The sequence below is a fragment of the Primulina huaijiensis genome, chromosome 14 (assembly GCF_012295235.1).
Source record: "Primulina huaijiensis isolate GDHJ02 chromosome 14, ASM1229523v2, whole genome shotgun sequence".
Lineage (NCBI taxonomy): Eukaryota > Viridiplantae > Streptophyta > Magnoliopsida > Lamiales > Gesneriaceae > Primulina > Primulina huaijiensis.
This window is the reverse complement of record NC_133319.1, coordinates 5,785,385-5,811,081: the sequence shown is the minus strand read 5'-3', so window position 1 is coordinate 5,811,081 and position 25,697 is coordinate 5,785,385. Positions and strand designations below refer to the sequence as shown.

Here is a 25,697-nt window from a genome sequence, read left to right as displayed (position 1 = left end):
AGACTTGATAAAACTGTTGCAACTTTCCATTTGAAATTCAAATCTGCGATGGAAAGTAAAATTTAAATTTTGCTGCTGTTTAGTTGCAGCAATTTATCACAAACCATCGCTATATTTTGCGATGACTTGACCTTTTCCGTCGCTAATTTTTCCGTCGGTATCGTAAAATTGTGGTGATGTTTTAAGAAAATCGTAGGCAAATTCAAAATAGCGGCGGATTTAGAATGATGGTTATTCTAATTATTCTAATTCCGTTGCAAAACAACGCACTTTTGTAGTCGATGCCCATTTGATCAAGAAGCGATGAGGGTTTTGTAAGTTGAAAAGAGAAATGAGGACTTGATAAAGAATCAGGAGGGAAACCAGTACGGTTTTGCTGATGGTGAATAAATCACCGCTTAATGTTGGAAATGCCATTGATGAGATTTGAATCAATGAGAGAGATTGGAATTTGAATGTAAATATATTTTAAATTAATTTCTGCCATTTATAATTCATGTGACGCATCACATGCTGTTCATTTTCTTTCACCATAAACTGGGACTTTCCATGCAGCAAGTTCATCTAGCGTGTTTCGACTTTTTCAAGGAGTACAATCGCGCTGTTACACGAACAGTTGCAATTGTCTTGGGTTTTTTTTTTGGCAGTTTTTGAAATATGTTAAACTAGAAAAGCAGTGCAATCAATGTTTAAGGCGTTGAGTTTTTATAGTTGTGGTAGTTTTGTAAGTACATTGAAATAGAAAGACAGTCGCAAATTTGATACACAAGACAATCAATGGTACATTGCGCGCCCCTTAACATGGAAGCTTTTAATAACTGCAAATGAAATATTATGCATAAATCCAGAAATACTATTGATTCTGCAGAAAAAACTGTCAGAAGGCATGTTGTACAAGACGCAGCCTACCAAGCACAAGAATTGTACACGTGAACCTTACTTTGGTCGAGAGCTGATGAATCATTGCCAAGAAGCATTCCCAACTGCATGTTTTAAGCAAGGAACGGTCCTTGATATGGTTTTTATTAAGACCAAATGCAGCATTTGAGGCAAGTAAGAAATCTGGCCTCGAGAAAATCAAGTCGTTTGTTGTCTGTCCGTAGGAGTCGTGTGTCATTAATGCCAGGTGGGACACTTCTATAACTATGCATCCTTCAAATAAAAGAGAGATTGTTTTAGCACAGCTTAAAGCTAAAAACTGAAAAAAGGAAAAAAAGGAGAAATAGAAACGAAAACGTTAACAGGATATCTCCACGAGGAAATATATAAACTATGTTGAAGCCAAGAAGTCGATGTAAAAAATAAAGCATTGAGACCTGGCATGACCTCAAGAGATTGGAATTCATCCCATGAATTCCCATTGATGGGGGTACTTTCGGTGAACACGGCAGGAGAAGAATGGCCTAAAGGAGAAACTGTTTCACCATATGGTTCCCATCCCGTCTTTTGGAGATCCTTAGAAGAAATATCTACTATATCATCGTCCATGCCAGAAGCATGTGAAGTCTGCTGGTGGCTGTTCTTCGTCGAGATTTTCATAGCTTGTGATTCATACAGTACTGCATCCAGTAAGCCACTGTTTCGCGGTGATAGATTGCATGCCGGAGTGCACAATTCATATGGAGGATTTTGTATCAACGTGTCAACAGACTCAAGGGAAGGCAATGGGGTAGAGGGTGAGCCCCAACTACCCATTTCAGTTTGGAGTGAAGGGAGCTCCAGCTTCGTTGCCCAAGCAGGCTCTGAAGAAGAAGAAGGTTTGCCATTTAATATGGCTTGGCTGTCAGGAAGTGCACTTGAGGATAATCCATTATAAAAACTTGAATTGTATTCAAATGCAGAAGAGAATTGAAAAGAATGGGCAGTTGGCAAATAACCATCATAGTGATGTTGACTAACGTCTGGGGTGATGTTACTAACAACCGGATTTAAACCACGAAACAAAAATTCGGACCCTTGAGGGTGATTACATTGATGAGATGATGAGAAACGAGACTCTTTTGGTTGAGAAAAGTATTGCTCTTGTACTGGCTCGCTGTTGACAGAATACAACTGCTGATTGAGTTCAAAAACTTTGAATTCTGGAATCTCCGTATTAATTGGCAATAAATCAAAATTCGGTGCTTCCATCGATGAGAATGTATTAGTATCATCATTTTGTTGGTTCTCATTAAATGATTCCACGTGCAAATCAGGTGGATAGATTGGTAATCCGGCTCGTTGCCTTCTTTTGATTCTTGTGTTCCAGTAGTTCTTGATCTCATTGTCTGTGCGTCCAGGTAACTAAGAAGGAAAAGAATAGATGACGGGACGAGTAAAAACAAAGAAATCAGTAAAATAGCACTGAAGCTCTTCAGAAATAATGGAGCCATCATACTCAACTCATTTAAGGGAAAACATTAGCATATTAGCATTATCTATTGTATCACAGACAAAAGGGCAGAGTATCTGTATGACTAGAATGAAAATAACATAGATAAATGGATAACATGGCACCGTTACACTATAGCTCATCCAGAAGCACTGATTTATCATATTTTGCTCGTTTAATGCAAACCATTTGCATATTAGCATATATATCACGTCACACGTAGAGAGTAGCATATGTACATGACTAGAATGAAAAGACCATACACAAATAGATAACAGGGTACCATATCATAAACACGCATCAAATGTACATAACTTTAAACACCGGTAAATATTTTGTACTAAGTGAAAACATTACAGAGAACTAATGCATACCTCAGCAGCCATTTTAGCCCATTTATTTCCCATTTTGGCATGAAGTTCAATTATAATGTTCTCTTCCTCTAAAGTAAATGCACCTTTTTTCAAATCAGGTCTAAGGTGATTTGCCCACCTCAAACGACAACTTTTTCCACAGCGGGTAAGCCCCGTATGTTTCTGAATTGCATTCCAGTTCCCCTCTCCGTGCTTGGTAACATATTCAACCAAAATTGCGTCCTCATCAGTAGTCCAGGGACCCTTTTTAAGCGAAACATTTCCGCCCACATTTCCTCCATCATTAGCATCCTCTAATGGTGAATCTCCACCATTCATTGGCATCATGTCCTCACTGTCATTTGTCATACTAATCACCTAAATGTGTAGGGAAAATATCAATAATGGTATGCAAGGCAGCAGCTCATTGCGAAAGCTCAAATTCTAACAGAATATGATGCAATTGTTATAGAAATGTTGGGGAAGATAACAAAATCAAACAAGAATATATTAAAGACCATGAGAAAAATTTACTCCAGAAAAATGTAAAGCAGGCATACATGTTAACAAGATACGGAGATAGAAAGCAACATTTTCGAGTTATTTGACAGTATATCACATACAAAGAAATGTAGTAAAGTCACCAAAATAGCTAATGCACCAATCTTTAAATCTAAAGTCTAAACAAGGGAAACAAACACTTTTGTTTTATGGATCATCATCGAAACTAATCCTTGGAGGTCAAACTCACTATAATGTGGTTGTCAAACAAAGGTGTTACCCGAGTGAACAGATGCACAAGTCATAGAAACTTATCACTGCAAACAAGGTAGGCAATAAAAATTCAAAGCACATTTTGTGTGTGAGACCGCCTGTATATACAACACGAATGACGACTTAACTAAATAAATAAGAACCATCACTTTTAATCCTCAATTATACAACATTGCATAAATCTCACCAAGAATAGTACATAACTGCTGAGCTGCATCCTAACAGTAAGACATGCACGATAATTTGGCAAAATAACTTATACTCTTAAGAATATTACAGTTCACATTTGCAGTTAATTAGTTAGAAGAACAGTTAGCCAGTTGGTTAACCGATTAAGTTACATGCTCTTGTAATCGTAACACAAAAAAAGGAAGAACTTTGTATTGTATTTATTTTCTCAGTTGGAATGAATGAACAATTATCTTCCATATCGGTTATTCTCCCGTAATAATGAAAACACTAGCCTTCATCCCTGTACCGCACAATCGCATCCCAAAAGATGAAATCTCTCGATAAAACAAGGATCATCTACCACAATGACATCGAAAGCTGAAGGAAAAAGTTGGACTACTCGAAATAAGCATATTAATACAGATCAGCCACGCCCAAGATCTATCCAAGAAAAGTACAAATCAATTCAAGAAATTGTTCAAGTGCGGTACATAAACAGACCAATCTGCACCACAAAAATTAGAATGTATTCAGGCATGCAACACTAATCACGGAAATCGAAAAAAGCAATCGCGTATATAATAAAAAGTCTCATTCGTGTTCATTATACCTTGATAGCACAACTCCGTGGAAGGGGAATGCAACGCGCTTCCTCGCGACGAAATCCGTGAGCACAGGTTTTCAGAAATAATTTTTCAAATCAGGAAAAATACTACAACCTAAATCTGAGCCTGAATTAACTCTCACACACAATGAGCTGAAAATTCTACAAGGGCAAACAAATAAGAAGGATATGAGAAAACCAAAAAAAGCTTCGATCAATCTTTCTCGGTTCTACATTTAGATGACCCAGAACGTAGGAAAAACGAAATTCCAAGAACCCGGTCGTTTCAACAAGGGAAAGACGGCAACATCAACTTATCCAAAAAATCACTGATACAGAAACAAGTCGCGAGTCAATCGGAAACGGAAATCGAGAGGGAGAAAAAAAAAGGCAAACTAGAAGATCATTAGGCGGAAGAAGAGAGAGCATATAGGAGAAATTCGAACCCAGTTGCAGATTCATCAGCAAAATCCAAAAAGAGAAACTGAACAATTCCAGCTCCTTCTCCTTCTCCTTCTCCTTCATGAATTTCCTTGATCCGCCATAGTTGCATTGTTTCTGCTCACTCCAGTTAACTTGGCGTGGCGCGTGTGAGAAGACAAAAGAAGAAGGCGAAAACTAGCTCTCAAAACCAGGAAATTTAATTCCAATACTGTTTGATGGTCCTCGAATCTTATTGAAGTTAGATATATATATCGATGATTAATGACTAATATTTGGCTATATTTTACACAAAATGATATGAAGCAGAGAATTTTATTAGAGTTGGCTGAGGTTAGGTGTGTTAACCAGTGGCTGAGCCACATGAACCCGGGTAATCCAATTCTTTTTTATAAAATTTATATATAAATTTTGTATAATTTTGGAATAATATGATATTAGTCCGGGTAGATCAATTTAAAATATTAAAAGATTTTATAGTTTAAAATTCTAGTCCGGACAGAGCCATATTTCTGACTCCGTCACTGGTGTTAACGGTTCCGGGATTCCAGTTCCAAGACGGTCCAAACCGATTTTAGATCCACGGTGTTGGAACTGTTCCCGTTCCAAGATATATATACCTTGGAATCAATTCAATCCACTACATGTTCGATAGTGGATGGACAAGTTCTTTGCCGATTCCAACTAGTTCAGATTTCTGTTTAAATTTTAAAAATTGTTTTCATTTTTTTAAAAAACAATTCTAACCTGTTCTGATTTCTAATCGATCTGGTATCGGTCCACCCGGCTTCATAAGTGATGAGCCTATCTGATCCATTCACTAATGGATTCGGTTCGATTCAATTCGTTTCCATTCCGTTTGGATCTTTTAAACAGGTCTTTGTCTTGCTATGTTAAATACATGTACTCAGGCTTGTAAATTTGGTGGATGTACTTTTTAGCCACGTACGTGTAGTCTAATTCTAACTCCGGGGGGCCGTCCAACTGAACTATCAGTCAAGTACTTCAATTATTTACTTTTTATTGTCTCTTTTTATAATTTTAAAATATAATATAATATAAATATTTTGCAATGTTTGGGCCAAACGCATACGGTTTGGGCTTGATGAATTTAATTTGGAGCCCAAAAGAGTAATTTTAAAGATTGGATTCATAATGTCCCATGCTGAATACTCCACTGTTTAGGACACAAAATGCCGGAAAGCCCAAATCCGAAGGAAGGTTGGCTTAAATTTTTAAATTTCTAATAATAATGATATTATTACAATATTGATTATTATTCCTATAAATATGTTATTATTTTTAAAAATAAATAAATATGACAGTAAGTTCGATGTGTTGTTAAAGTTTCATAAATGCCTCCATTTTGCTATAAAAACAGTTTTTATAGTCAGTGGCGTAACAACATTTTATCGTTAAGCTATGCAAATTAAATATTAAAACTCATTACTTATTTATTTTTATTTTTTTAAAAAAATGCTTTTTTTAGATGTAGAATTAGTATTAAGATTTTGAACGGTTTCAGACAGTTGTGGTCGGTTTACGGTTTTTTTAATGAAAAATATTAGAACATATATTCTAATTTATTTGAAAACAAAAATAATATAGTGTTTTCAAACATAAAATATAGTTTAAATCATACAAAGATAAAACAATAATCAAGATTCAAAACTAAGTTAATAATTTAATATCACAACACACTCACAATAAAAATGACATTTACACTATTTTATTTTTTTTTTTTTAATTTCAAACTTCAAACAAAATATTGTAGACTTGTAGCCAAAGAAATAAATACTGTAATAAAAGACTAATATGAAGAATAATTAAGAAGAAGATAAGTTTTTTTTTAAAAAAATAATAATTTCGAAGAGAGTTGACTTATAATAAATGAAGACTTCTTTAATTGAATATGTTGTTTACAAATTATTAGAATCATATGCCAAATATTATAGCAAGCGGTTTAGGCGATGCGGTTTGATGCGGTTTTTGGCCAAAAAAATAACCGAACTACTTATGTGGTGCAGTTTATGATTACTATTTTTAATGATGGTTTTTATAAAATATTAAGAAAAATGGTGTTGTGTAATTCGGTTAGGACGATACGGACCGTTTATTAAAAAATTTGATCACTCCTAAGCAATATCATGGAAACAAGATTTTTTAAAAAAAAGTAAGTGCTGCGACACGTACGGTACACATGTGCCCATTCATCTATTTCGACCTCTTCTTCTATCATCCTCACAAAATCACAGCCGAGATATTTCTTAAGCTGATCTTCCTTGATAACCCAGAAAGAAGAGAGAATGGAAATGACTACCCAATGTTTTTCATATGCAAAGTCTAAATCTTTATTTCCATTCATACCACCCCAACCAACTGTTTTATCCCACAAGCCTGTTAATTTTGTGGGCTACAATTGCCTACCAAGAAAGTTAAAATGCAGCGCAAAACAGTTGAGGAACTTGGGTGCTGTAAGTGCTTCTGAATCTGATACCAGTCCAACTGATGATTCTGTACGATGGCTTCTTCAGCCTATAGGTTAGCAAGCTACCCGATTCGAATTCTTGTTTCTAGATCAAGGTTTTACAGTTGTGTTTTAATGTGTTCTATGGTTAGATTTGGTTAAGCATCAAAATTAATTGGACGGATGCAATATAAGGGCAATGCCGCCTGGAGTATATCATATATGTTCTGGCCAAGATTTTGATTTTTCTTAGCCATACGATCTCCCTTTAGACTTTGAACTGTGAATTCAGTCTTGAATCTTGATGGGTTTGCTACAATGAATTGTAGCATTCATGTAGGAATAAAAAAAATTTAAGTTTAGGCCGATGCACAGCATAATTCATGAACAAATCAACGAAGGTCGGGAGCGTAAAGATTATGCTTGTGAGTTATAGAAGATAGAGACTAAGTATGTATGGACCGTTTGATATAAACCTTCAACTAGATCACCATTGAGAAACACCGTTTAGCATCTATTTGTTGCAAGTCATGGTCAAATGTGCAACTAATGTCATTATTTGAAGAGAATATTTCTTAGGAACCGGAGAAAATGACTTAGTCTATTCATTCCCTTTGAGTAAATCATTTAGCAACGAGTTTTGCTTTATATTTTTCATTATTATCTGATGAGTCTCTCTTTATTTGAAGACTTTCTTTCATCCAATGATCTTTGCTCCATCTGGAAACCGAACAAGATCCCAGACTCCATTTATGTCATCAAATTCATTTCTTCCTTCATGATATCATATCATAATTTCGATTCACTACAACTTACGATTTGTGAAAACATTTCAAGATTATTTTCAGCTTCTATGTTGAAGTATGATTCTTGCAGATACACAGTATAGTCTTTAGGTATTGTTGATTTTTTTATTCTAGATCTTCTTAAGTTGCCATCTTGGGGAGTTTCTTGATCAATTGTTTGATCAACAATTATTTCTTGTTCCCCATTAACTGTTCAAGTGTTTTCAACGGAGCCGCTATGTCCCTTCTCTTTATGATGTGCTCTCGCACGCCTTTCACACTTGTGAGCCTTAATGAGGAGAACTCCATTATTAAGGGGCTGACAATGACTTTTTCCGGAGTTGCAAGTTGTCCGTTAATTGCCTTAAACAGGTCCTTGACTTTTCCACACCCTTCAATATAACCACGAATACAAATACAAATATCAGTCTTTATGGCCATAACGCAGATACGATTAGATCGCTCCGACTTTTCATAAAGATCAATCTCATTAGGTTCGCTGAATTCGTATATGGCAGGTGGTTCGTTTTTCGTTATGTCATAGTCAATATGTACCCACCCTAATTGAAGGAGAATGATTTCCTTCCAGACTTTGTAATTGTCACCCTTGAGTTCGGGGATATCACATTGCATATCACGAAAATTAACGGGTTGTACTGCAAATTTTAATAAACATGCTTATCACTTAAAATATTTTGAGGAAAATGTCATGCTTTACAATATATTAAAAATTTAGTGACATAAAACTTGTCTGCGAACTAAAGTTTTAATTCAATTAGCTTTTAGGCAAATTTATAATAAAACTATCAAAATAATTTTTCTTAACTCCTATGATTAAATAAAAAATATATTTTGAAATTTTATTCTAGTTAATCATATAAATATAATAAAAGTCCTCGTGGGTAAAATTTATCTTATTTACATAATTAATCATATTTTTTTGTCCATGTTGTGACCCAAATCCACTTGATGTATACTTTTGCATATTTAAGGTTTTTGTGACTAAACCTCAATTATTTAAAATTATACGGTGAACTGGACAAAATTTTACATAATTTTGAATATAATAATTATTAAATACACAATCAACATTTTACAACAGCGCTCCCAACCCGATCTGACCGAACTCGAAAACCCCAAACCCAAACTTGATTTTTTTCGGATTGAACCGTGTCGGGTTGATGGGTCGTGTCTGATTTTGACACTCCTAATTTCAAAGTTATGGTTTTTTTTTTAAATCCAATTTTGGTTGAATTTTGAATTTCGAAAATTAAAGAAATTTTTTTAAAAAAGTGATTTTTCTAAAATTTTTGCTGAATTGTATCAAGATAGAGATAAAATTCGTTCTGATACCAACTATATGAATTTATTCATGTTTACAACTTAATAATATGATACTAAATGCGGAAAATTGATCGAATCGTTACTTCCAGCTATTGAGTTTGGTGAACGCCTTAAATACCTCGTTGGATATCTTTAGTTGTTTGAGAGTTTTCTAAGTACTCCAAACCTTACTATAGAGGGTGTTTTACAACTTTTTGTGTGTGCGCATAGGGATCCTAAACGCCACTATTTATACAAAACTTATACCATCATCAAGTAAGTTTGAATTTATTATATCTAATCATTATGAGATATTTTGTATATCAAAAAGATGATAAATTTTTCAAGACAATTTATCAAAATATAATTTTATCGATGCAAAATTTTACGCATCTAGATCTTTACAAATCTATGGTCGATAGGTAAGATAAAGTGTGCGCATAATTAAATATTTTAATTATCATTGTATGGACACTTAATAGGATAAGATTCGATATCTTAATAAATCTTTCCAACAATACATACAAAGAGATCTGTTTTATATGTTGGTCTCACGTGCGATAATTTGAGATAATAAATATGAAAATAAAGAATAAACTGGACATCGAGATTTACGTGGAAAACTCCTAAAAATTATTAGGGTAAAAACCACGGGAAAGATAAAAAAAATTCCACTATAATATTTTATGGTGTACAACCCAATCACTGTGTTACCAAAGATAACACACTCTCTCTTAATACAGAAGAACAAACCCCTCACAAATATTATACAATGTTATAAGATGAGAGAAAACTCGAAGAATGGATGATTTCATATTGTCCGTGTCGTCTTCCATCTTCTATCTGAAATTTCCGCGAAATTTCCGCCAACCCACGTTTTTTCCGTTTTCAAATTATTTAGTCAAATTAATGCACCACACATTAATTGCATGTCAAATAATTTTTCTTTGATTGGCCCATTTTGCCGACATTTCTCCCACTTGGAGATTTGATTGAGAATCAAACACATCTCCACGCATCTTTTCAATTTTGCCATTCCNACTTGGAGATTTGATTGAGAATCAAACACATCTCCACACATCTTTTCAATTTTGCCATTCTCAGCTGCTTACGTTTCTGCTAGGCCACTTGAGGATATATACTACTCAAACTTATCAGTGTTCACTGGCTTGGTCAGAAAATCAGCTATGTTATCCTTTATATGGATCTTCTGCATATCCACGCTTCCTTCTTCTACTACTTCCCGTACAAAATAAAATTGGACTCCAATGTGTTTCGTCCTGGAATGAAAGGCTGGATTCCTTATAATGTGCAAGGCATTCTGACTGTCACAAAACAAAGAAACATTCTCTTGTTTGTCTCCGATCTCTTCCAATAACCTTTTAATCCATATTGTCTCCTTANAAAGAAACATTCTCTTGTTTGTGTCTGATCTCTTCCAATAACCTTTTAATCCATATTGTCTCCTTACAAGCTTGAGTAGCTGCCATGTATTCTACCTCTGTTGTAGATAACGTCACAACTGTCTGCAGTTTTGAAACCCAGCTTACTGCTCCCCTTGCAAGCGTAAACACATAATCAGTAGTAGATTTACTCTTATCAGGATCACCTGCATAATCTGAATCGACATAGCCTCTGAGTGTAAAATCCGATCCTCCATAACATAATGCAGCATTCGAGGTACCCTTAATGTATCTAAGGATCCTCTTGACAGTGCTTCAATGCTCTCGTCCAGGATTCGCCATATACCGACTAACTGCTCCCACTGCTTGAGAAATGTCCGGTCTTGTACAGATCATAGCANCTCTCGTCCAGGATTCGCCATATACCGACTAACTGCTCACACTGCTTGAGAAATGTCCGGTCTTGTACAGATCATAGCAAACATCAAACTTCCCACTGCTGATGCATATGGTACTCGAGACATCTCCATCCTCTCTGCTTTACTGTTAGGACACATTTCGGAGGATAACTTGAAGTTAACAGGAAGAGGGGTCGATATTGGCTTACTATCTTGCATGTTGAAGCGTTGCAAGACTTTCTTCAAATAATTTTTCTGGGAAAGCCAAATCTTTCTGTTACTTCTGTCTCGGTGAACTTGCATCCCTATAATCTTGTTTGCTGGTTCCAAATATCAAATTCCCTAGCTAACTGTGCCTTCAATCCTTGGACCTGATCTTTGTTGGGGTCTGCTACCAACATGTCATCCACATACAATATCAAAATGATGTAATCATCACCAGACCTCTTGAAATACGTACAAGGGTCTGCACTCTGTCTGTTGTATCCAAGGCTCGTGATATAGGAATCAAATTTCTTGTACCAACACATCGGCGCCTGTTTGAAACCGTACATAGATTTGTTCAACCTGCAAACTAAGTTCTCTTTGCTTTTTTCCGCAAAACCTTCTAGCTGGAGCATGTAAATTTCTTCTTCAAGATCTCCATGAAGAAATGCAGTTTTCACATTTAGCTGTTCTAGATGTAGGTCAAACACCACACACAATGCCAGCACCACTCTGACTGTTGTAAGCCGAACCACAGGAGAAAATATCTCATTGAAGTCAATGTCTTCTTTCTGAGCATACTTTTTTACTACCAATCTAGCACGATACCGCTCCACTTGGTTATTGTCATCACGCCTGATCTTATAGACCCATCTGTTTCCAATGACTTTCTTTCCTCGTGGTAGTGTAACAAGATCTCAAGTTTTATTCTTGTCTAAAGCCTCCAATTCTTCTTGCGTTGCTATCATCCACAAGGATATATCCGATCTTTGAGTAGCCTCGTGGAAACTCGATGGCTCACCCCTCTGATAATAAACAATATGTAATATTACTTTCAGTGACATAATCTGAAAGCCAACCTGGTGGTCTTCTGTCTCGAGTTGACTGTCTTACATTGGAAACCTCAAACTCAACATGTTCTTGTTTTTCGTGCTCTGGTATCGCTTCACAAGAAATTTGACCTTCGTTTGTCTTATTTTCCATCTGAAATATTATAGTTTCTGAATTCAGTGTGCCTTTGTCTCCTTTTACTTTATCTTCCTCGAAGATAATATCTCTGCTGATGACAAGCTTGTGAACAGTAAGATCCCACAAGCGAAACCTCTTTACTCTATCAGCATATACCAAGAAGATACATTTTCTGGATTTCGAATCGAACTTCGATTTTTCTTGCTCATTGTACAGAACGTACACAGGACTTTCAAATATATGCAAATGAGAATAATCTGTCGGCTTCCCAGTCCACATCTCCATCGGAGTCTTCAGATCAATCGCCACTGAAGGAACGATTGATAATATAACAAGCGATTTTGACTGCTTCCGCCTAAAATGACTTGTCTAGACCCGCAGTTCTCAACATAGCTCTTGTTCTGTCCAACGAGGTTCTATTCATACGCTCCGTCACTCCATTCTGTTGAGGTGTGTAAGCCGTCGTGAATTGTCTTTTGATGCCTTCATGTTGACAATATGCATCAAATTCGTCACTTGTATATTCTTCTCCATTGTCAGTTCTCAGACACTTGATTTTCTTTTCAAAATCAAGTTCAACACGTGCTTTGAAATCTTTGAAGATCTGGAAAACATCTGATTTCTTCTTGATTGGATACACCCAACATCTCTTAGAGAATCATCAATGAACGATACAAAGTATCTCGCTCCTCCTAGAGATACAACTGGTGCTTGCTAAACATTCGAATGGATCAGCTCCAATATGCTTTTGCTCCTGACAGTAGAAGTGCCAAACTTTAATCTGTGTTGTTTACTGGTAACACAATGCTCACAAAAAGGTAGTGACACTTTTGTAAGTTCCGGCAACAGCTTCCGTTTTGAGAGAATTTTCAACCCTCGTTCTGACATATGCCCGAGCTTTCTATGCTATAACACTGTTAATTCTTCTCCTGAACCAATTGATGTAACAGTTAGTTCCGCCTCTTTGTGTGTTTCTCCCAAAAGTACATACAGATTTGCAGCAACTTTTTCCGCCTTCATAACCACGAGCGCACCCTTCACACTTTTCATGATCCCGTTCTTGATACGAATTTTGCACCCGATATCATCCAATTGCCCCAAGGACAAAAGATTCTTCGTCAGTTCTTTCACATGCCGTACCTCATGTATGGTGTGAATGGTGTCATCAAACATTTTAATTTTGATAGTACCGACCCCAGCGATTTCCAAGACATGATCCTTTCCCATGAATACAGATCCTCCTGAGACTGGTTCATAATAATCAAACCATTCTCTCCGAGACGTCATGTGCCACGTCGCTCCTGAATCCATAATTCATGTGTCACAAAATTTGTGTCTGCCTTCTGCAATTGTTACTGCTTCGCTTAATAATATTTCACCACCGCCTGAAGAGAACTTTTCTCGATACTCGTACACTCTTTCTTGAAGTGCCATTTACCGCCACATTTAAAGCAGTAAATATTTTTCTTCTTACCTCTCGACTTTGATCTACCTCGTCTTTGGCTCCCACTGGAGTCACAGCCCATAAATCTTCCTCTTATCATCGGCAAAGCCTCTGTCTGCTTCGAAGTTACCGACCTATCTTCCTTGTTCTTGCGTCGGCTTTCTTCTCCGAGAACCGCAGTTAAGACATCGTCGAATCTTAGAAAGCCCATAAGAATATTGTTGGTAATGTTGATGATAAGTTGATCATATGAATCTGGTAGACTTTGAAGTAGAAGCTCCGCACGTTCATTTTCCCCTATTTTATGCCACATAGAAGTGAGTTGGGCAAATAGAGTATTTAGTGTGTTGATATGGTCGGTCATCGATGAGGATTCCGCAATCCGAAGAGTATAAAGCCTTCTTTTTAGGAAAATCATGTTGTGTAGCGACTTGACCTCGTACATCTTTGTCAGAATATCCCAAATAACTTTTGCTGTTTTTATCTCAGAGATACTTGACAATAATTCGTCTGCTATAGCCAAGTGTAAATTGGCAACAACATTATCATTCATCTCATTCCACTTCCATCATCCGTAATTTCCACTGGTCTATCTCCAATAGCCGCCAAGCAATTCTCTTTTCTTAAAACTACTTGTATCTTTATTTTCCACAGCATAAAATTGCTTCCATTGAGCTTTGCTATCTCATACCTGTCCGCCATTATGTCTACAACAATTTAGTAGACTCGACAAAATAATCCCGCCTTAAATAAAAAATCTCAAAAAAATCTTTTCTGATGTGGAAGATCAGTCTAGGCTGCAACCACATAGCATACTCAGAATTTTAAGATATTTTAAACCAAGGCTCTGATACCACTTGTTGGTCCCACGTGCGGTAATTTAAGATAATAAATATGAAAATAAAGAATAAACTGGACACCGAGATTTACGTGAAAAACACCTAAAAATTATTAAGGTAAAAACCATGGGCAAGATAAAAAAATATCCACTATAATATTTTGTAGTGTACAATTCACTCACTGTGTTTCTAAAGATAACACACTCTCTCTTAATACAGGAGAACAAACACCTCACAAATATTATAGAATGTTATAAGATTGAGAAAAAACTCGAAAAATGGATGATTTCATAATGAAAGAAGAGCTCTATTTATAGAGCCCCTTGTCCGTGTGGAATCTTTTATCTGAAATTTCGCGAAATTTCCGCCAACCCACGTTTTTTTCAGTCTTCAAATTATTTAGTCAAATTAATGCACTACACATTAATTGCATGTCAAATAATTCTTCTTTGATTGGCCCATTTTGCCGACAATATATGGTTCAGCTTTGCATGAAGGTCCAATAAAATAATGTAGTTCAATATAAGAGTTAATTTATACATGGCCAATTCCACTTGGAATTTTTAATAGAGGCTGACGTATTTAGTCTTGCGGGGCTGAAGCTAATAAACTTGAATTCAAAACTTGGACTCGTCATCTTTGATTTTATGAAGGACTAGCATCCAAAACCAATTCAAAGCCTTTGCAGAATGTCGTTTAGACGACGTAAATTTTGTTCTTTCAGTCAAGCCAAGATCTAGCATCTAGGCCATGATTTAATCTCGTGAAGTTTGTATTCAACAGAAAATGCCCGAGAAAATTGTTGGGGGATTCATTTAGGTCCCTTCATCGGAATTTTGTCAGATGTTCTAGGCAAATTGTCCCAGTAAATCAATAATATATTTGGTAGATTAGATTCTCATTTGAATACTGTCAACAATATGCCACTGTTGGCCTCGGGATGTGAAGTACTAATTCAGAGAGTCTCTGATCTAATTTTGAATTACGTTAGCGACTGTGTTCGTGCATTCATGTACTGAAATCTGCTCTAATATTGTGAATGTTTCAGGTGATGGAGACACAAAGCGCATTGGTTATAAGATTGCAATGCCTGGTGCATTCGAAATAGCTTCTGTACGTAATTCAAGATTTTCTTGAAAGTGCTAAATCAAGATAATGTTGAATAATAAATACTAAAATATTTTACACGACTTAGAGTGTAGTCACTGTCGGACGAGATCGTGAGAAAGCAGACATCGTGTTACCAGTTCCCACAGGTGCCCAATTTTATCTGATTATTCAGTTTGGAAAGTCTCGTATCAGCCTTCTGGATTTTCATTTCTTTGTTTGCTTAAGTTTCATGGTTCAGATTCGCGGTTGAAACTGTATTAATACAAGCATTCATATCATTTCTTGACATTTTTGTTTCTTCACCTGGTCGAACTCAATACAGTATCTGCTTTGCATGCTCGGATTCAGAAAACGGAGGATAATCTCTTGATAACAGATTTGGAAAGCACAAATGGCACATTTATTGGCGAAAAACGGCTTCAACCTGGAGTTGTATCTGCTGCATTACCTGGAAATCTTGTTACGTTCGGTACGCTAATATAAATTAATATATACACTACTGTACGACTGCGCTTGTCACCCCTTCAATCTTTCCCGATTTAAATGAGCTTTAGTATTGCTACCAGCTTCCCTTATTTGGCTTTCGTGATGATCACCAGGGGACACGAATTTGGCGATTTTCAGAGTTTATAAGCTCGAGAAAGAGGAGTCTAGTACCGAATCCGAGGAATCTGGAGATAAATAAGAAGATTGGCCCATAAGCAGATTAGGCTGCGAGATGTTTCTTGTATATTATGTAATGATGGTTTCTTGTAGGTCGCCAGTCTTGAACCACAATGCATGTAATAAACCAATACTATGATTGGTGACTCAAAATAAACAAAATGTAATGAAATTATTTATGTTGACAAAATAACCTTTTAAGTTAAATTAATGAAACAAGAAGTACAAAATGTATGTTCACTTTATTTTTATGATTTTTTTTTCTTTTTAAAAGTGAATATATTCTCAAAATGTGTTTGATAACGACAAAAAAGTTCAACTAAATATCAAATAACCAACATATTTAATAATGTACTGTTTATTTTCATAGAACAAAAATATAAAATGTTTCTAGTCATCACCCAAAATATGAGTCAATTGCTCTTTTATTTTTTCAAAAACTTCAGATATCATCATTGATAACAGCTTGAACAAACTGATTTTTTCTACTTCCAACATGCTAAAAAAACACTTCAATTAACTCATGAGATTTAGCTATATGACACACTGCTTTCATAATTTCTCACGTGCTAAGATTGGGAATATTTCTTACTTCAGAATTAATTTTTTGTCGCTTTTCTGAAATTTCGACATCAAATACAAAGAACGTCATTTAACACACACAGATCGTAAAGTACATAAAATTTCAACAACAACAAAAAATGAAGAAAGAAGATTTTATAAAGAGGAATTTAGGTATTAAATTTTAGAGACGGGAGGAAAAATAGAGAAAGTGGAGGCGGAGAAGTAAAATTTGATCATGTAGGAAAGATGCCGAAGATGATATAGATGATAAGAAGAAAATTGTGATTTTATTATGTTAAAAAAATAAAATCATGACGATAATTTTGGTAGATAAAAAAGGAGATAAAAGATGAAATATAATGATGACTCTTGATATCAACAAAGGAATCACTATTCCTATTTTATGCATTTAACAAGCATGCGATATGGAATGAGGTTTGGAATACTCATTTCATTCCTACATCATTTCGTCACACCAAGCATGATCTAAATTACTATTATATTTTTTGTTAACTTTTAGTTCAAAAAATAATTAAACATGTGTCTTGTGAGAAGGTCTCACGAATCTTTATCTGTGAGATGTGTCAACCCTACTCATATTCACAGTAAAAAGTAATACTCTTAGCATAAAAAGTAATACTTTTTCATGGATGACCCAAATAAAATATACGTCTCACAAAATACGATCCGTTAGACCATCTCATACAAGTTTTTATCTATGAAAAATGAGGTACATGTCAACTATCAGCTGATCTGTAGTTTATCTAGTACCAAAATTTATAATTTAAGACAAAATCTCGAATTTGAGATATTTACTTAATAAGAAAATGTTACTTCATTAGTGAGAAGGTATACCAAAGGTCCAAAAATATGTATTCCACATATTGACCCGCGAACCCTATCCAAAACTACACGTGGATCGTTCTAATATATTTGTTATTCCAGTCAAGCCCTACGAAATTTCCAATTTTGGAAGAAGTTTGTGATTTGCAAATAAATCAGATTTTTTTAGGTTTTCCTTTATTTCAGTCACACCCCAACCATTGAGGTATTAAAACTATTTTTTTATCTGAATCTTAGTAACACCTTAGCTTTTTCTGTTCCTTGCATTTAGGTTTTGTCAGATTTCATCTTGGGTACCTATAAATTTCCGATTTTTTCACGAAAAATATTTCCACTTCAGTTGAATTCAATTGGGTTATCATTCTTTTAATTTTACCCCTTCTTGAAGTAGATGAAATTTGTTTGATTTTTACTTTTGCGGATCTAGGGTTTGAATTGTTTGACTTGCTCTCTTGTTCTTGAGGGTGTGATTGAATTGGATTTTTCGTTATTTTTACGAGTACTTCTCCAATTTTGTCCCTGTTGTGCTGCCGAATTGTGCGTTTCTATCCTTGAAATAATAATTTGGGTTTGGTTCTGATAGTTCGATTTCTGGGTTGACTATCCTGTTATCAAATTTGGGAAAAGTATTTTATGGCATTTGAATGCCAGAAGGATACAGAAATTTTGTTGGAAGACACTTCTACAAGTTGCTCGGATAATCCAGTTGTAGAAAAAGGTGACTCAGATCAATTGGTCGAGATAAACAAGAAAATTTTTGGATCGTTCGACACTGAATACTCAAATACTGTGTCAAAATATAATGCCAGAATCGACACCCCTTTCGGTGAAGCTTTGCTGTCTCATAGTGGTTCATTTTCTGATCTACCTCCGGCACTAATTTCTGAAATTCTGAATTTTCTTGATCCCAAAGAACTCGGGATTGTTGCTTGTGTCAGCACATCTTTGTACAGGCTCGCATCCGATCACCAAGTGTGGAAGGATTTTTACCACGAGAGGTGGGGACATCAGATATCTCCTGTCAATTTAGGGCCAGAATATTCAGATAAGAAATCGTGGAAGGAACTCTTTGTGGAGAGAGAGTTCCGGAGCAAGAACTTTATGGGACGCTACAGCATTGACACCCTGTATGGGCATGCTGAAGCTGTTAGGACTGTTTTTCTGTTGGTTTCTAAAAAGCTGCTCTTCACCTCAGGATATGATCAGGTAGTAAGAATGTGGGACATGGAAGAAGGCCTTTCAATTGCATCATCTCGTCCTCTTGGTTGCACTATACGTGCGATTGCAGCTGATACTAGGCTTTTGATTGCTGGTGGTACGGATGGGTTCATACATGGTTGGAAGGTGGAAAATGGGAACCCTTACTTGTTTGATATTAGGTCACCTCATAATCAAAACATGGAATTTCGAGTTTGTGAACATGAGGGGCCTATAACTTGTCTTGCTTTGGATTTAGTTAAGATGTATAGTGGCTCTTGGGACATGACTATACGCATATGGGATCGCTCTTCTTTAAAATGTATGAAGGTCTTGATGCATGATGACTGGGTCTGGAACCTTGCTCCTCATGATACTACAATTGGGAGCACTGCAGGTTCTAGTGTTTACATTTGGGACACTATATCTGGGTGCCAAGTTGCTGTTATTAATAACACTCATGTTGGTAATGCATATTCTTTGGCACGAAGTCACACAGGGAAGCTTTTGTTTACTGGAGGAGAAAACGGTTCTATACACATGTTTGAGATTAGGAGTGTCAAGTGCCGTGCCCTAAAGGTTGCGACGTGGGTTCCTCACACTGGGCCTGTTTATTCTCTTGCATTTGAGTTCCCTTGGTTGGTCTCATGCTCCAGTGATGGCAAGATTTCACTTATTGATGTGAGGAAGTTGTTGAAGACAAGTCGGAGTTACTTTTCTGGTAATACTTCCAAGGGTTACTGTGTGCACCTAAATAATGTAGAACCCCCACAGAGAATGCTGCATGGGTTTGGGTGCAATCTGTTCTCAGTGGGAATCGGTTCTGATCGTATTGTTTGCGGTGGTGAAGAAGGTGTTGTCAGGATATGGAACTTTTCACAAGCTCTGGAGATTGAGCAGAGCGTCCGTGCTTTGAAGGGTATAAGGCTTGAAAACAAGATTAGGCGCCGTAAGCTCCAAACCGAAATTGGAGGTAAAGGTAGCAGAGGTGAGCAATGTTCAGTTGCTGCAAAGAACCAGATGAACAGCGATAAAAGTGGTTGGCATAGCAAGCGTAGAGTAAGCGGCAAGCTGAAAGCGTAGGCTGTAGATTGTAGTATCTAAGTGTTCCTTTTTCACAGTTATCATTTTAGTATTAATCGGCCAATCGTGTATGGACTAATCCTATATAGTCTTTATTGTTCACATGAAATTTTAATGTCAAACGAATATGGATCTTGCTTAAAATGTGGTCATTCTTCTATTCAGCATTTTCTCTGTTTGGCTATCACCTTTGTGCTCGTCTGCGTCTCTTTGAACATGTGCATTTGAGAATAGTGTGTATATATATATATATGTGTGTGTGTGTGTTATATATTTGCCCCTACTTATCTACAACAAATCAAAACTTAAAATTTACTTTTGACAATATTTATTTACCATGCTGAGGTTATGAGATACGCGAGCATTGTGAGATTCATGCAATGTAAAAGATGGTTTATAGAATATCATTTTAATTTTAATAAGTCAAGATAATGTTAACATCGTCGTCTCGAGAAAAATCTTCTGTATAATTCTTAGTTGAGGAGCGATAATTTCTTTAATTTTTCATAATCATACATAGACGATAAATTTCTTCTTACCGATATTTATATATTGTCAAAATCAACATTTAAATTTCCTAGGAAAAATTTAAACGGAAGATTTTAAATATCAATTTGAAAAAGTAATATGTTATTAATATTTCAATATAACTTAAAAGAGAATTATTAATTAAATTATGAAAAAGAATAGTACTATAGATACCGTTTTGTTCGTGGTATGAGACAAATAGTATGAAAATAAGTAATATTTTTTAATAATAAAATTTATAAAAATGATAGTTAATATAATGTTTGATTTGATTGATTAATTTGATATAATGTAATATTACAGTTTTGTCTTTTTGAACATATTAATAAAATATTTATAATATTTTTTATTAAGAGTAATATCGTAATTTCAATTCAATGATTTGATTGATGTGAGATAAATGATTGATAGACAGATAAATAATATAATCAAACATGATATTAAATTAAATTGAATAAAAATATGAATAAATAATATAATGAACCAAACTATTAATATTTTGTTAGTAAAAAAACCTCCCTTAATTTACAAATTAGAAGTGAAACATTTCAATCGAAAGGCAAAACCTGCCCGACCCGGTTTCGGGAAAACCGTTTCTTCCTTCTGAGACAAGCTATCCCTAACCCACAACCGCGGAGACCTTTCCTCTCACCAGGTACGGAAAACCCTTTCAAACTATCTCTTCAGACTCGCGTGCGTGTGCTTAGGATTGACTGATCCGATTTTTAGTGGATGAGATATTCTCTGGGTGAAATTTAAATGATTGAAACTGGGATTTCTTGATTTGGATGTTTTATGCGAGGTTCGATTAATGGGGGTTGTGGTGGAATATGTGCAAAATTTATGGCCCTTCTCTGTGTTTGTATTCAATGACTTGAGAGCATCAGATGGAATAGTTAGGAAGTTGCGGATCCCGGAAACCACGAAGCATTTTGTTTATGCGATTCCCGAACCTGAATCTCAGGCTGTGATATATGTGCTGTCTGTTCAGAATTTGTCTGAGAGATCAGCTTTGGATGCTGAGTGTCTGATTAAAGAGATTAAACCTGACGCTGTAGTTGTTCAAGTAGGGCTATCAAATGGTTTAGGTGGCAATGGGTTTTCGAATGGTGGAACTGAGTCAACGAAGAGTAGTAGTAGTAGTAGTAGTATTGTTGAGAATGGTCTGACAATTGACGAATGCAGTGTCCCAACATCGTCGTTTGAGGTGTTAAAGAGATGTTTTTTACATAAGATTAACAAAGAAAAGTATGAGGATATGGCAGGGAGTGTGGTGTTGAGGGAAATCTTCGGGGTGAGTTTTAACCAGCATTTTGTGGCGGCCAAGAAGGCAGCAGAGGAAGTTGGTTCTTCATTTTTCATTCTTGAGTCACCTTTTGCAAAATGCAGCACAGGTGGAGTTAGTGAGTGTGGTTTGGACACAGAGAACGAGGTTGCAAAGTCGAGTACTGGAATCCAAAATTCATTCGGTCTACAAACAAGTAACTTGGTTCCTGGAAGAATGGTGAGTTCGGTGGCCTCCGTGAATTCAAGGGCCTTTTGTGTCACGGATGATATTGAGTCTCGGATGGTTAAGTCGTTATCATCACATTTGGTTCACTTAAGTCCTGTTTCAAAGGTTGGTAGTGAAGTTGTTCAGCCTTTAGTAGATTATGATGTCCCGGAATTCGCAAAATCAGTCTATCCTTTACTTGTTGATTTGCATGATATATTTGTTGAAATTCCATCTATGAAGACGGCATTGGCATGTGCACAGAAAATGCTTTGTGATGTGAAAAAGGGGGAAACTATTGAGACTCGACTCCTTTCAGAAGTTTATGCATTTCAGATTGCAGTTGAGGGGCTGAGAATTGCCTTGAATAATGCAAGTCGAGTATCATTGGGCAAATTAAGAAATCCCATCTCTCCAAACACCAAATTTTCTGAACTTCCTCTGAAGGACATGTCACATGCTATTCTTGCTCAGGCTCTTCGAAGTCATACTAAGCAGTACAAATCATTAGTTGCTGTAGTTGATGCTAGTGCATTAGCTGGGCTTAGGAAACACTGGAAAACTGATGTACCAATCGACGTAAAAAACATGGTCGAACAACTCATCACTGATCTTGGAGACGAGGGTAAGCTCGATGACCATTCTTACAGAAAGCGGTTATTGGCGGATAAACCTGTGGTAGCAGTTGGGGCTGGTGCAACAGCAATTTTAGGAGTCTCTTCCCTCACCAAAGTTATTCCGGCATCAACACTTATCCACATCCCAGCTTCGTTGAAACTCTTGTTTGCTCAGACCCAAAAGGCTATTATTTTTGCTATTGGCAAGGCTTTTGGTCCTAGCAAAGTGATTGCTCATGGAATGGCAAGTTCTATGTTCAAAAGCTCCACCGTGAAAGCTGCTGCATCTGCTGAGAAAATACGTTTTGTGGCTCACAGTATGATAGCCTCGGCAGAAAAAACCAGCCTTTCTGCCATGAGAACAGCGTTTTATGAAATAATGAGAAAAAGAAAAGTTCGACCAATGCGAGCTTTACCCTGGACTACCTTTGGGTGTAGTATTGCAACTTGTGCTGGTTTGCTTGTCTATGGTGATGGAATCGAATGTGCTGCCGAATCATTGCCTGCGGCTCCATCGATAGCCAGTTTGGGCCGTGGAATCCGAAGCTTGCATGAGGCATCTCAGGCCGTCAAGCAAGTGGAGAGTTCCAGAATACAAAAATCAATAGAAACACTTCTGTACAAATTCAAGAACTTAAAAACTAAATAAAACAAACGTTTATGCACAATCTTAGTGGCTTCGTGGTCCATGACTCCTCGCTCAGATACTCGAGTCTGGTAACTCTCTCTGTAAATAACCCGAAGATATTACAGATTAGCTTGTGAGTTTCCTTGAATATTTTCCGTTACCCATTAGGAAATGGTATTTCTAAATCATTTTCTTTTCAAGTATTTCTTTTTATATCCACCCGATGTTTGTGTATTTTTTTATCAACCCATATTCATAATATGGCTGGTGGAAACCGAATATGTATTAAGACTTGTAATTTTCAAACTGCGGCATATGGTCTTCGATCTTGAGAAGGATGTTTATGGAAACTTTAGATGTTTCTTTTTGTTTAAGATTATCCTAATTCAATTTGGTGGTTTTATTTTACTTTATGACCCATAGTTTAGTCATATGAGATTTGAGGTTAGATTTCTCTTGTTAAACTTCTACTACATGGTCCAGGACATGCTAATGTAAGCTTGAAACTTGTATACTAATGAGCTCCAGATTAGAAGAAGACAAAAGCCTGCAGCAATGTCGTGCACGAAAGGCATTTATCAAACACGCACTTAACGGCAGGTGTTCTGTAGCATCAGCTCGTATTGCTTATATAGAAGAACTTAAAATCTTGGGTGTTGCTTTAAGGAGATTTGTGGAACTTGATACTCAAGTTGAATCTTTTGCCTATCCTTCAAGAAGTTGGACTCCTGAGCCGTCACAAATTGATGCCGCTGCGAATATGTCGCCATCTCTTACACCTCAAATGTCGAGTCATCGCAATTCTCATCATATGAAATTTTGTACTACATTGTCCAAGAAAGTTGAAGAAGAGCCTCCTGTGCCTGTTTCAGTTACAGTTACTCGACGTTCTACTGATGCATCTGAAACATCATTTGAAACTCCACCATGGGATTTTTTTGGCATTTTTAATCCGGTTGATGTTCATTTTTCATCTCAAGAAGGGAGAGGAATCGATGGAGGTTTAGACTATTCTGATGGTATGAAATAAAATTTTTTTGTCTCCTCAAATAGAAGAGTCTCAAGAATCAGAAGACAAATTTGAGGAACCCTCTTCAGCTACTCTTGTTCGTCGTTTCAAAAATATAACCAGGGAAGTGATAAATGATGTCAATCTTGATTCGCTACAATATGGCACCAGAAGTACCAGTAAACAAGTTACCGAGTTTTGATGTGAGCAAGGCCAAAGAATTCCTCGTCAATGAGGATTCAACCATTCCATCATCAGAAAGAGTAACATTAGAAACCAAATTTGTGAATGGGGAGAATAATTACTCTTCCGATCTATCACAATTTAAACAGATAACTTCAAGATTTGTCCATTTGAATGATGTAAACTAACACCTGTCAAAAGTGAATTTGAAGAAAAGATGGTAACTAAGGACATATTTTCTATCATGAAAAATATCGAACATCTTTTCTTCAAGGCATCTGAATCCGGTAAAGAAGTTCCCCAAATGCTTGAAGCGCATAAATTTCATTTCAGTTCAGTCTACCCTGGGAAAGCAAGTAAATATATATGTGTTCCTCTTACACATTTTTACATTTGCATGTTAGAGTGATAGTGTTATTTTAGGACAATAATGAGATTTCGATAGAGTTTTTGCAATGGGGCGATCATATATGTTGATCTTTGAGATATACTTGAAGCATAGAGGATCGTTAGTTCTTCAACTTTCTCAATGATTCATCTATGATATTATGGTGAAATTCAAAAAAAATCTTCTTGTATTTTCCAGGTGGAGCGGTTGCCTCTCCATTAATAACATCCTGTTTCTCTTGTGGGGATAATCCAAGTGAGATTCAAAAAGGTAGTTCTGTCCAACTTTATCAATTCATTGTAGTTTTTCAGGCGGCCCAGCATTAGGAATCTTGTAATTGTCATTAACTTATGGAATCGTTTCTCGGTTTTATTTCTTTTGTTCAGAGCCTCTTCAAAACTCCATGAAGTACTTGACATGGCTCCGGACAGCATCAGCTCATTATGTTTCATCACAAAATCTTGTAGATGCAAACTCCTTTGACAATACGGTTTATCTTAGTAAAAATATTTTTGACAATATCTATATGGTATCTGGTAGTCATGCCTCAACCTTGGGCAGTCTTTATGCATGGGAGAAGAAGCTTTATGATGAAGTAAAGGCATGATTTTCCATATCATCACAATGTCTATTTTTTGATGTTATATCCTATTGAATAACTGCTGCTACTAAATCTCTTAAGAGGATATTTCACCTTTTCAGGCTGGACAAGTGCTTAGAAGTAATTTTGATCAGAAGTGCAAGTTTCTCCTATTGCAAGAATCACGAGGACAAAGTACGGAGAAAGCCCGTTATGTAGTCAAGGATCTACATTCAAGAATTCGAGTTTCTGTTCATAGAATTTAA

General features: G+C 36.2%; 5 protein-coding genes across 6 annotated transcripts; 4 read left to right on the top strand and 1 right to left on the bottom strand.

Moving 5' to 3' along the window:
* Positions 1-701: 701 nt before the first annotated feature.
* LOC140957755 (transcription factor GAMYB-like) lies at positions 702-4,948 on the bottom strand. Of its 2 annotated transcripts, none has more exons than XM_073415132.1 (4): positions 4,280-4,948; positions 2,746-3,102; positions 1,317-2,283; positions 702-1,152 (listed from the first exon to the last, which is right to left on the bottom strand). In XM_073415132.1, exons 2-4 carry the CDS (start codon positions 3,091-3,093, stop codon positions 878-880), a joined length of 1,590 nt encoding a protein of 529 aa, XP_073271233.1. In that variant the 5' UTR covers positions 3,094-3,102; positions 4,280-4,948; the 3' UTR covers positions 702-877. The 2 variants fall into 2 exon arrangements, with proteins under 2 accessions (XP_073271233.1, XP_073271234.1); XM_073415133.1 differs by having other exon boundaries at positions 916-1,152; positions 1,327-2,283.
* Positions 4,949-6,904: 1,956 nt separating this feature from the next.
* Positions 6,905-16,549, top strand: LOC140956719 (zeaxanthin epoxidase, chloroplastic). The gene is made up of 5 exons (XM_073413576.1): positions 6,905-7,255; positions 15,595-15,659; positions 15,742-15,802; positions 15,979-16,125; positions 16,256-16,549. Exons 1-5 carry the CDS (start codon positions 7,021-7,023, stop codon positions 16,339-16,341), a joined length of 594 nt encoding a protein of 197 aa, XP_073269677.1. The 5' UTR covers positions 6,905-7,020; the 3' UTR covers positions 16,342-16,549.
* A 1,307-nt stretch (positions 16,550-17,856) lies between these two features.
* Positions 17,857-20,094, top strand: LOC140957581 (F-box/WD-40 repeat-containing protein At5g21040-like). Its single transcript, XM_073414896.1, has one exon. The coding sequence runs from the start codon at positions 18,360-18,362 to the stop codon at positions 20,004-20,006; it is 1,647 nt and encodes a 548-aa protein (XP_073270997.1). The 5' UTR covers positions 17,857-18,359; the 3' UTR covers positions 20,007-20,094.
* A 1,251-nt stretch (positions 20,095-21,345) lies between these two features.
* LOC140957221 (uncharacterized) lies at positions 21,346-23,292 on the top strand. Its single transcript, XM_073414356.1, has one exon. It carries the CDS (start codon positions 21,346-21,348, stop codon positions 23,290-23,292), a length of 1,947 nt encoding a protein of 648 aa, XP_073270457.1.
* A 496-nt stretch (positions 23,293-23,788) lies between these two features.
* On the top strand, positions 23,789-25,697 carry LOC140957220 (uncharacterized). Its single transcript, XM_073414355.1, has 4 exons — positions 23,789-24,290; positions 25,050-25,121; positions 25,238-25,452; positions 25,554-25,697. Exons 1-4 carry the CDS (start codon positions 23,789-23,791, stop codon positions 25,695-25,697), a joined length of 933 nt encoding a protein of 310 aa, XP_073270456.1.

What these genes read in the sequence shown, in the direction of transcription:
- LOC140956719 (XM_073413576.1), top strand. Translation starts at nt 7,021, where the DNA reads ATGGAAATGACTACCCAATGTTTTTCATATGCAAAGTCTAAATCTTTA. An exon ending in GTGCATTCGAAATAGCTTCT is followed by an intron (nt 15,660 to 15,741) that starts GTACGTAATTCA and finishes TACACGACTTAG; the next exon opens with AGTGTAGTCACTGTCGGACG. An exon ending in CGTGTTACCAGTTCCCACAG is followed by an intron (nt 15,803 to 15,978) that starts GTGCCCAATTTT and finishes AACTCAATACAG; the next exon opens with TATCTGCTTTGCATGCTCGG.
- LOC140957755 (XM_073415132.1), bottom strand. Translation starts at nt 3,093, where the DNA reads ATGACAAATGACAGTGAGGACATGATGCCAATGAATGGTGGAGATTCA. An exon ending in GGGCTAAAATGGCTGCTGAG is followed by an intron (nt 2,284 to 2,745) that starts GTATGCATTAGT and finishes TTTCCTTCTTAG; the next exon opens with TTACCTGGACGCACAGACAA. An exon ending in ATCTCTTGAGGTCATGCCAG is followed by an intron (nt 1,153 to 1,316) that starts GTCTCAATGCTT and finishes TTTTATTTGAAG; the next exon opens with GATGCATAGTTATAGAAGTG.
- LOC140957220 (XM_073414355.1), top strand. Translation starts at nt 23,789, where the DNA reads ATGAGCTCCAGATTAGAAGAAGACAAAAGCCTGCAGCAATGTCGTGCA. An exon ending in TCCAAGTGAGATTCAAAAAG is followed by an intron (nt 25,122 to 25,237) that starts GTAGTTCTGTCC and finishes TCTTTTGTTCAG; the next exon opens with AGCCTCTTCAAAACTCCATG. An exon ending in AGCTTTATGATGAAGTAAAG is followed by an intron (nt 25,453 to 25,553) that starts GCATGATTTTCC and finishes TCACCTTTTCAG; the next exon opens with GCTGGACAAGTGCTTAGAAG.
- LOC140957221 (XM_073414356.1), top strand. Translation starts at nt 21,346, where the DNA reads ATGGGGGTTGTGGTGGAATATGTGCAAAATTTATGGCCCTTCTCTGTG.
- LOC140957581 (XM_073414896.1), top strand. Translation starts at nt 18,360, where the DNA reads ATGGCATTTGAATGCCAGAAGGATACAGAAATTTTGTTGGAAGACACT.